The sequence below is a fragment of the Cornus florida genome, unplaced genomic scaffold (genome assembly GCF_030987335.1).
Source record: "Cornus florida cultivar Cherokee Brave unplaced genomic scaffold, ASM3098733v1 CherokeeBrave_3.0.0_Hap2_Chr06, whole genome shotgun sequence".
Taxonomy (NCBI): Eukaryota; Viridiplantae; Streptophyta; class Magnoliopsida; order Cornales; family Cornaceae; genus Cornus; species Cornus florida.
This window is the reverse complement of record NW_026775576.1, coordinates 105,167,440-105,178,231: the sequence shown is the minus strand read 5'-3', so window position 1 is coordinate 105,178,231 and position 10,792 is coordinate 105,167,440. Positions and strand designations below refer to the sequence as shown.

Here is a 10,792-nt window from a genome sequence, read left to right as displayed (position 1 = left end):
GAGCAACTTGTGTGACCTAAGCTTACCTTTTAACAAAAAAAACTTGTGTGACCTAAATATACTAGTAACTGTTATGATGTGAGATAAAAGGTAGTAAAAGAAAACGAAAATTATGACTTGGGTTTTCTCGTGAATTCGTGTTTTCGTCTCGTCACGGACTTACTCAAAAAAGAAAGAAACATAAATAGCGACACACACCAAAATTAGCATTTTCCATTTTTGTATTTTGGTTTATTTATAAGGGTAATGTTGTAATGAGGCTGAAATGAAATTGATGGCTGCAGGTAGTTTTCCCGTTGGCTGGACATTGAAGGAGGATAAAATTTTGCTTCCTTCTTTTCCCCGTGGGTCTCTGTCATTGCCATCTCCAACGCCACCATATCTCTTCTCTCTCTCTCTCTCCCTTCTTTCTCTCTCTAAAACGCTCAATCTCACTTCTCTTCTCCCTCTCCGATGCTCCAAAAAAAAAGTGATATCTTACATATGCATATTATACACATAACTAATTATCTCTTCTATTCTATATCTCAGTGATTGAGATTCGTAAATATAAACCTGAGGTCACACTTGATTCCCATTCTCTACTACCCATAAGCCGACCTAAAAAAATTCCATTTTATTACGATTCAGTCCTCATTCTGCATTATCTCTTCTTTCTCCAAGCTCTGTTTTTTTTATGGCAAAGAGACGCAAAGGACCAAGAACTTAAAAAAGCGCCTCTCTCTATCTCTGTCTGAATCACAAGATCTGGACTTTGTGGCTTGTACTACAAGATTGGGTCTTCAATTGCTTAAAAATCAAGCAGTTTCCGTGAAAAAGGTCCTCGAATTTTTCCAGGGAAAAAAGCGAGGAATGTACGGTGATTCTCGAGCATTAGCTACCGACTCGACTGCTATATTTTCGTCTGATTCGAAGAAGAAGGAAGAGCAGATTGACAAGAGTAGACTCTTGTTGATGAACTCAAATATGAACCACCATGATGAGTATACACAATACCAGAATAATCAGCAGACGAATTCTGGGTTGTTGAGGTTTCGCTCTGCTCCGAGCTCTCTGCTCTCGAGCTTCGCCAATGACGTTGATAAAGGGGACGATTCGTGTGAATTCTTTTCAATCCCTCAATCTTCAACCCCTGAAGATCATGGGTTGACTTCAAATTTTCATGATCTGGATGAGAGAAAGCCTCTGGCTAATGGGTACTCTTTGAATCCTGAATTGCACACTCACTATTCGAGACAAAGTCCAGCTACCCAATTGCCTTCTATGGATAATTCATATGGAGTGGTGAGTTCGATGGCTATGGAGCATCAGTCGCAGCCGAAAATGGGTCCGAATCTTATGAGGCAGAACAGTTCCCCTGCAGGGCTATTCTCTCACCACACTGTTCAAAATGGTACTTTTCGAGCTCTTCATCATTTTGAGATAATTTGAAACACTTTTGGTAAAAGTATAATTGCTCTATGGAATTTAAATGTTTTGACTTTCTAAATTCAGAAAGCAATTTAGATATCCTGTTGACTTGCCTGTAATATATGCATCTTAGTTTAGATTCATTTGCTAGAGCATACATGAAGCTCACATGGTGCCAGTAATTGTTTTCTTCATATAGCTCTTCACTTCTGACTCTAGAATCTAGATTAATATACATATACTGTACTATGTACACCGACACACACACACACATTTAGGGAGTATAATGATAGGGATCTGAAATTGTCACAATGGGCCTATATTGATAAAACTTTCTTCCATGATGTTCATTTTGCTAATGCTTTTCGGTATCCTTCTGTGGCGTTGTGTAATATCTTAAAGAGATGCATCTATTCCCTAACAAATGTAGATTAGTTTCATATTATAACTAATGCAGAAGCTAGAGTATTAATCGATGATACTTATATTGTGTGGCAACATTTCCTTGTGATTGATTGCTTATAAATGTAGGAAAACTGTGGGTATCTAAGAAAAATCAGTTTCTTATTTCATTATTGGGCACAAGGAAGAAGAGTCTGTACTCGATCAGCTAACCCTTTGATATATCTCTATGACCTTGTTTGGAGAGCCACTAACAACATAGCACTTAACATATGTTATCCTTTTGTTTTTACATTTCCAAATTAGCAACCTTGTGGAGGATTTAGCAGCGAGCCGTATCAAAATTTTCAAATATCAAGTAGAGATTTTCATAATGATAATTCACCGAAATTTCTTTGCAAATTTGCAGGCTATGGCTCAACAGGGGTTGTTGGAAATTATAGAGTGGGGAATGGTACTAATGGAGATGCAATTCCTTCAAGCAGGTTGAAGGGTCAGATGAGCTTCCCATCTAGATTGCCATCTTCCTTGGGAATGCTCTCTCGGATTTCTGAAGTTGAGAGTGAAAACATTGAGGCAACTGACCATGATGATGGAAAGCTCAGGAATGGCAATGGGGATGCTCAATATTACAGCCATGGATACCCATTTAGTTCTTGGAATGATTCTTCCCATTTTGCAGAGAACTTCTCTGGCCTTAAAAGGGACCTAGATAGTGATGGGAAGTTATTTGTTGGTACTCAGGTATAATTTTGCACATTTATTGATCTGTCGGTCTGTCCCTTGATTAATTGTTTGTTTGATTTGAATAAGATTGTGTTGTTTCTGATCAGGATGGGGATCTTGGAAATCGCACACATATATTGTCTCACCACTTAAGTTTACCAAAAACCTCCGGTGATATGGCTACCATGGAGAAGTTTCTGCAGTTCCAAGATTCGGTTCCTTGTAAGATTCGAGCAAAGCGAGGTTGTGCCACTCATCCAAGAAGCATTGCAGAGAGGGTAATTCTCCATATCCTAGACCATTTCTTATTTTAGCTTATTATTAGCATCTGTGCATTGGACCATCCAAATCATTTTCTAAGGTCAGCATTGCAATCAAAATGTTTTGGTTATAGTTGTCACCAAATAAATCTACAACCTATTTAATATTTGTTTTGGAGTAAGAGATGTTTGTACTTTAATTGGTTAAACCGATGAAGTCAAAGCTGAATATGATTGTAAGGGATGCTCTACTTTTAGGTTAGAAGAACCCGAATCAGTGAAAGAATGAGGAAACTACAAGAGCTTGTTCCAAACATGGACAAGGTTGGTTTTTTACCATAGACTACTTTCTTCTTCTTCTTTTTTATTTTTTTGGGTGTATTGGTTTTACTATACAAAATTTAGCCTAGTTGTAATTTGTGGAAACTGAAGATGTTTTAGTTTCTTTTTGGCAGCAAACGAATACTGCAGACATGCTAGATTTGGCTGTCGAATACATTAAAGAGCTGCAAAAACAGTACAAGGTATTGAAGAAGAAACTAAAGCGAATACCATAAATAATTCCCAAAACAACTGTCCTTTTTTAATTTTTATTTTTTTATTTTGCTGCCGAGTAAAACAAGTTATGCAGCATAAGATTTTCTTTACAGATTTATTTCTGTTGCAGATACTTAGCGAAAATCGGGCAAACTGCAAGTGTTCAAGTATGCAGAAGTCAATACAAAATCAAACTCTTTGATTTGCTTCTGTAAATAAACAAATGGAAGAAGGGTGGAGAAATGGACTGAAATCACAATGTTCATTTCTCTTTCACATTGACGAAGAAGAATGAAAGTAGTAAAATAGTAAAACGTAGTCTTTGTTGTTATTTTTACTGAGTGAGTAAGAAGTAGAGGGGGCCTGTAAGCTAACAAGACTTAGGCTTACAAATCTCCAACTATATGATTAGGTAGGAATATAGATCAATTGTATAGGAGGACATGTTGTAATAAAACATTCCTTGTTATATGTTTTTTTTCTTTCAGTTTATTAGTGAAACAGGCTGGGACACTCAAGACTGAGATTTTCAGCTGGTATATATACTGCAAAACTATTGTTGTGGATAAAAAAAAAAAAAGGAAATTAAATTTGTTTGTTGGAGAGTTTTCTGGTTCAGTGTTTCGCAGGAAGTCAAAGCAACCATCATAAATGGAGGGCTGAATTATTGAAGGAGGCTATAATTTTATCTTTGAACTGATAGCCCGCATCATTAAAACCTTTATGATGGTTGCTATCTGCATCATGCCTGCCTTGTCCATTTCCAATTTAGTAAGATGACACAATTGCATGCGACACCTTTGGGAGGATAAAAAGGCGGGTAGTTATGCTTTGTATAGGTTTGTTCTGGATGATTTAAAAAATAAAAAATAAGAGACCGGTGACACTTAGGTTTGATCTACAGCACACTGCATTGCATTGTACGTGTATGAGGTTCCGTCGTCGTCACTGCATGGCCTGAGGAGGGCAGTCGGAATTCAGTTTTTAAATCGGAGAAATGGCTCATTTATTTTAGTTTTTGTGTTGAGTCCCGAACTTTTTCTTGTTTTAACTTTTTTCCTCTTTTTGGTAATTGTCTTGAGTCTCGACATGGGTTGGGTCGGCGGGACCCATGGATTAAAACAGTTGGGTGTCACAGTGTCACTACTCACTGTCATTGCATGCTCTGAAAGTAATAGCATTTGAGGCCCAGTGTTTCTGGGCTTGTCCAGGCCCACTCCTTCAGTTTTTGGTATGTGGGCCCTTGAAAATTATAATAGCATGCAGAACAAACTAGAATCATAAAAACAAAGAAAGAATGAATAAGTGCAGAAAACAACCTTAAAATATTTTTAGAGTACATATCATACTCTTCATGTGCAAAAAAATTCCTAAAGTTTTAATTTGATACAAATAGATCCCTCTGACAAATTTACTAAATTACCCTTACTAACCCATTTTATAAAATATATAAAAATAAATAATTTTGTAACATGACCGAAAATGACACTATTAAGGGACATCACCAACGTGCAAAAGACACCTCTAAAGTTTCAATTTGGTGCAAATAGGCCCTTTTGACAAATTTAAACCCTAAGTTGACTAAATTACCCTCACTGAACCATTTTATAAAATATATAAAAATAAATAATTTTGTAAAATGACAAAAAATGACACTATTAGAGGACGTCGGCAATAAACAAGTAAAGATAAAATTAACTAAATAAAATAAAATAAAGTGCAAACTAAAGAAAACAAATTTGCTCCAAACTCCAAAAACCGCACACTGATATTGAGATTTTATTATTATTATTATTATTATTACTAAAAACCAGTAAACTGAAATCTCAAAAAATTCAAATAATTGTTCTACAAATTCTCCATTTTTTTTTTATTTTTAAGATTTAGAGATATATATAGAGGAAAAACTTTAAAAAATAAAAAGAAAGGTAAGGTACACATAACACTCCTATACTAGAGATTAGTAGCATATTTTCACAAAAAAAAAAAAAAAAAAAGGAAATGTTTCATTGTTTTAAATTATAATGATAGGTCGGCTGTTGGCACCGATAGTTGATGATATTGTATAAAATTTAAATTGAGGTTGTGGGAGGAGCGTTACATGTAATTAAATTGTTTATAGTTTATGTATTGGACTGTAATTAAAAATAATAAAATTGGGCGGTTCGAAAAAGTTCAATTAGTAAATTCAAATCGATCCAATTTAATTTTTTAACTGATCAAACTAGATTGAAATTTTTACATATTGAGACTAAATTGGATTACGTTTACCTCTTAATCCGATAGCACCCCTAAGTCAAATGCAGCCGGGTGATGCCCCGGTCATCGGATACCAAGGCAGCACTACCTAACGTTTTCATCTAATGAACTTTATTTTTATTGTCTTCTCATGTCACATACATATTTAAGCTCTGTTTGTTTCGACGTAGAATATTTTCTCAGAAATTTATTTTATTTTATTTTTTTCAGATAAATTAATTTTTTTATTTTTACTTTTTCGATATTCGTCAAATGTGTAGGTCAAGTCCATCAGCACGAAAGAAACCCATGAAATAACTTGACGAAAATTAATAAGTAAGTTATTTCCATTAAATTTTAATATTTTTTTTCTTCATAAATATTTTATTACAATTAAATCTTAAAAAAAATAAAAAATATATTTTACGTCCAAACAACCAAACAACCAGACTTATTGTGTTCGGCATAATTTTGTCCAGCCCCCTTCAAATACACTGAACACTTCGCTCTGCGTACCAAAAAACCGTTACTGGGACCCGCGCTAGCCGTTGATCTTCCGTAACCTCTCTCTTCTCCTAACTCTCTCTCTAGAACACAAACTTCCCACCGCCACGTTCAAATTCTCTCTCCTATGATCTTCCTTTCCAAACCCTAACTTTAACCCTGATTCTAGATCTCCCCAAGAAACCACGATTCTAACCCTAAATTAAAATTCTATATGATCTACATAAAAATCTATGATTTAGATCTTTTTATCAAATTTATTTTACTGATTGCAAATTTGTAATTTATACTTACTTTTTTTATTTTTGTCTTATTTGTGTTCATGTAACTCGAAATTGCATGTTAAAACTGTGGATTTGATTAGGGTTTGACAATGTCGAATCTGTATGGGGATTATAATCAAAAGATTGATTATGTATTCAAGATCGTGTTAATTGGAGACTCAGCTGTAGGGAAATCTCAGCTATTGTCACGGTTCGCGAAAAATGAGTTCAGTTTGGATTCAAAAGCAACTATTGGGGTTGAATTCCAGACAAAGACAGTTGCTCTTGATCACAAGACGGTGAAGGCACAGATTTGGGACACTGCCGGCCAAGAAAGGTTTGCCTTTTCCCTTTTTCTTGCTAGGTATTCATATTCAATATTATTTTATTTCTTGTACAGTAGTAACATATTTTTGTAGCATTTTTTTGCCAGGTTTTGTTTTATTTTGTGAAAATGTGGTATGAAAATCTAAGTCAGTGAAAAACATGCCTAATAAATTACATACACAGGTTAGCTATAATCTGACTTTGATTGAATATAATGAATTCTTTCCGAAAATTATCAATGACAGTATAGTGGGAGACATTATTTTTTGCAGCATTTTGCAAATCAACGGAATGCTCAAATGAAAAAAGTATTGTCATGGACTGTGACTGAAAATTCTAGTGGGAGAAGATTAGATCCATCGATGCTCGTAATTGTGGTGAAACTTTGAGAGTGAAAAGTAATATATATAAATGGAGGGAAGATCACTGGATTGAAGACTTTTGACAGCATTTTGGGTTGACTGCTTAGCTACCTACTTGTTGTCTTTGTTATATTTAGGCATACACTAAATCTTTTTCTGTCTCGTCTCAAAGGCATAGGATTTTCTTCTGCTGCTTGTGCACTTTAAGAACAAATGCTAGTTAGTTTATGTCTTTCATCAAAATGCACCAATTATTTTTGGCCAACAATCCTTCATGTCCTCAACTAAGTTAAAACTTAGAATGAAGTCTATGGCTGTTTTGATGCTTTAGCAACTGATCGATCTTTCCTATTCAATATTCTTCTATATCATCGATTTTGAGATTCATAAATTGTTGTTTCTGGGCTCGTTGTTTAATATCTCTCACACACCCAACCAGAGAGAGGGGTGGGGGGTTAGGAGCTGATTGCTTAATAACCAAGTTGGTTCACAATATTCCTGCTCTATGCACAGTTCTGCAATTGTGTTTGGTGTCTTTGAAGGTGGAAGTTTGTGAGATTTCATCCTCACGAAACATGGCATAAACCTCAAAGGCCTATGAGATGCACCTTTCAGTTTTTGTTGTTGGATCTGAAGAGCATATTAAGGTAAGAAAGTTATGAGGACCTTTTATGAGAACACAAGCTTCAATATTGCATAGGAAGAGAACCTCACTTGTGGACTTCCTATTAATTTTATTTGGAATTATTTTGTGAACCTCTAAAGTGGCCCCATTTGTTGGCATTGCCTCATCATTGAAGACCTAAGAAGGCATATAAGCGGTAGCTTCACTTTAGTTGTGGTATACAACTTGCAAGGCTCAACTCAAAGGCTAGTCATAACCGCTTAAGTGTCAGGGCATATATAATTTGCTGAGAGCAAACTTACTAATGTTTCTTGTTTTAGTTCTTTCCACACATTTTAATTTGGATTAGCATTCTGTTCATTGTCACCAGTTCTAAAATTGAAAGCTCACTTGTCGTACAGATGTTGCTTTAATATCTTCCATATATGTACAGAGATTATGTAGTGTAGAGGAGATTTTACCTGAAGTCTCTCTCTCAAGGTGACTAATTATGCGAGAGTTAAAGGACGTGACATAATTTTTCGTTTCCCTAGTAGTTTTACCTAATAAAAGCAGCAACCTATCAGGATAATTTGAATTCAAGGTTTTTTGTTGTTGAACCATGTTGGCACTTAGAATTTACCTTCTATGTATGGAAGTCAGTTTGAAGATCGAAGAACCATTATGCTTTCTGGCCATGTAATAGAATTTATGATGCATTTTTAAGTGGTGGTGATTGTTAAGACATATTGGCAGTAGGAAAGACGGAAAATTTAACAGAGTATAGCAACATTAGGGCCTAGAGTAATGAAAAACTTGTGTTTTTTCTTTATGTTTTGGCTTAAGCCCTGTCCAACGTAACCTATAGATCCTAAGATCCATGAAATGCTTTGTAAGCCTCCTACTGGCGGCTACTGCTGTCCTGGTGTTAATACCACAAGAAGATAGTTGATGTGCTGGTAAAAATTATAGTTCTTCCGAATGATGGGAAGTGAATTTACAATGAAATTTACTTCTTCATTTCCAATTTATGGGAAATACCGGAATAGGCTGGATATGCACATATTTAATCCTTGTATATCTCTTTCAATGAAAACATAAGAATAGCACAACACTAAAATTTCAATAATATAGACTTCTTTCAACATCTTTTAAACATCCATATTTAATTATTTATGCTTTTATGATCCTTTTGAGACAATCTGATCCACTGTCGATTAACTGATTTTACATAACGGATTGAGTGTGCCAACCTGTTAGTTGAGAGAAGTTGAGATCGATGTAGCTTTGTGTCACCTATAGGCATCGTATGATTCATATCAAAATAAGCCAACTGCATATCTTTTTATTGCAGAGTAGCATATTTTCTCTGATGGCTAGATAATTTTGAGCCTGATGTATCAGTCCTCCCCTTAAACAGGATCTAATAGGTACTCTGATATGGTTATGTGCAGCCTGACCTAATCACAGCATTACCCTTACAACAACGGATGAATCTTTTACACACTCCAAAATTTGTTTTATAATTAACATTATGAGATTTTGAATCTTTCTCCAGACTTTTAGAGGTACTGACGTTATCACCTCAATTTTTCCTCAGGTATCGAGCAGTGACAAGTGCATACTACCGTGGTGCAGTTGGTGCAATGTTGGTGTATGACATGACAAAGCGTCAATCATTTGACCACATGGCAACATGGCTAGATGAATTAAGGGGGCATGCTGATAAGAATATTGTTATTATGCTCATTGGTAACAAGTGTGACTTGGGAAGTCTTCGAGCAGTACCAACTGAAGATGCCCAGGAGTTTGCAGAAAGAGAGAATCTATTCTTTATGGAGACCTCGGCACTAGAGGCCACCAATGTTGATACTGCATTTCAGACAGTTCTTACAGAAATATACCGGTTCTTCAGCAAGAAATCCCTCGCTGCCAACAATGGGACGGATAATGGGAATTCGGGTATTAAAGGAATCAAGATTGTTGTCCCCAACCAGGAGCATGATACTGGAAGGAAGGGTGGCTGTTGCAGATCTTCTTAAAATTCACTCTCCACCTTTTTCTTTTTGTATTCAAATTTTTGGAAAATGGTGTTCATGTAGGGTACAATTGTGTCGACAAAAAATGAAATGTTGTAAAAAAGAATAATGATATTTAGGATGCAATGTAATGTGCATTGTTTACAGTGTAGTGTTCAAGTTTTATGTTATTCAACAAAGTTTTTGCTCAAATTTGATTCGAATGAGGTCAAACCGGCCCAATCTTTGGAAAGCAGCCTTCAGCAAGTGAATATAGAAATGTAAGTCCAAGTCCTTTCCAAAATAATTTGGATCTTTTAAATCAATTGATGATCAAGTCCACAATCATGATTGTCAATAAAAACATTATTATTAATTTTTTCAGATTATTTGCACCCATAATCCCTCTTTGTCTCTGTGTGTACATGCTTTCCTGGAGTCAAATTCAATAATCAAGACTGTCAACAAAAAAATGTACCTTGAAATTCGAATTTAAAATTAAAATCCCAATCCATTAAAAATTGTTTTATTTTTTATTTTTATTGGACAAGATCTCATATCAATCCTACGCTCCAGTTCAAGCCTCAAGTGCTAATTATGAGGTCACTCAAACTCTCATCATCATCCATTCAAATATATATGTATATCTTTTTCATGGCACAATAATTTAAGTTCACAATGAGAAAATTAAATTGGCAGCGTTACTAAACAAGCCCTAACTACAAGGGTTTTGAGAAAAAAATGTGGACACTCAAAACATATGTAAATAAGTTTTTTTGAAAATCATAAACACAATGTGCAAAATAGACAATATTTATATGATTTACAGTGTATTGTGACACTATGATATTACTTAATTTTTCCATTTTGATATAAAGAAGGTATATATTATATTTTTGGCCCTTTTGATCTTCCTTGATTAGGCAAACCGGAACTGTGAATTTATCACCATTTAACAAGAAAACTCAATTGGGACCAGTTTAAGGGGCAAAATTGTAACTTTCACACAAGACAGGTCAATCTACCGCCCCGTAGATACTTCAAATAAATTTGAAATTTAAAATTTGAACAATTTTTTATTTTTTTTTTAAAAAAATTGTTCAAATTTCATTTCCAATATAATACCGCCCACTTTTCATTT

At 34.9% G+C, this 10,792-nt stretch overlaps 2 protein-coding genes across 3 annotated transcripts; both read left to right on the top strand.

The window, feature by feature from the left end:
• Positions 1-331: 331 nt before the first annotated feature.
• LOC132313629 (transcription factor bHLH130) lies at positions 332-3,857 on the top strand. Of its 2 annotated transcripts, none has more exons than XM_059812485.1 (6): positions 332-1,393; positions 2,222-2,556; positions 2,646-2,816; positions 3,057-3,122; positions 3,240-3,322; positions 3,466-3,857. In XM_059812485.1, the coding sequence occupies exons 1-5, from the start codon at positions 853-855 to the stop codon at positions 3,276-3,278; spliced, it is 1,152 nt and encodes a 383-aa protein (XP_059668468.1). In that variant the 5' UTR covers positions 332-852; the 3' UTR covers positions 3,279-3,322; positions 3,466-3,857. The 2 variants fall into 2 exon arrangements, with proteins under 2 accessions (XP_059668468.1, XP_059668467.1); XM_059812484.1 differs by having other exon boundaries at positions 335-1,393; positions 3,254-3,322.
• Positions 3,858-6,308: 2,451 nt separating this feature from the next.
• On the top strand, positions 6,309-9,761 carry LOC132315099 (ras-related protein RABA4d-like). Its single transcript, XM_059813856.1, has 2 exons — positions 6,309-6,677; positions 9,234-9,761. Exons 1-2 carry the CDS (start codon positions 6,451-6,453, stop codon positions 9,673-9,675), a joined length of 669 nt encoding a protein of 222 aa, XP_059669839.1. The 5' UTR covers positions 6,309-6,450; the 3' UTR covers positions 9,676-9,761.
• Positions 9,762-10,792: the final 1,031 nt, after the last annotated feature.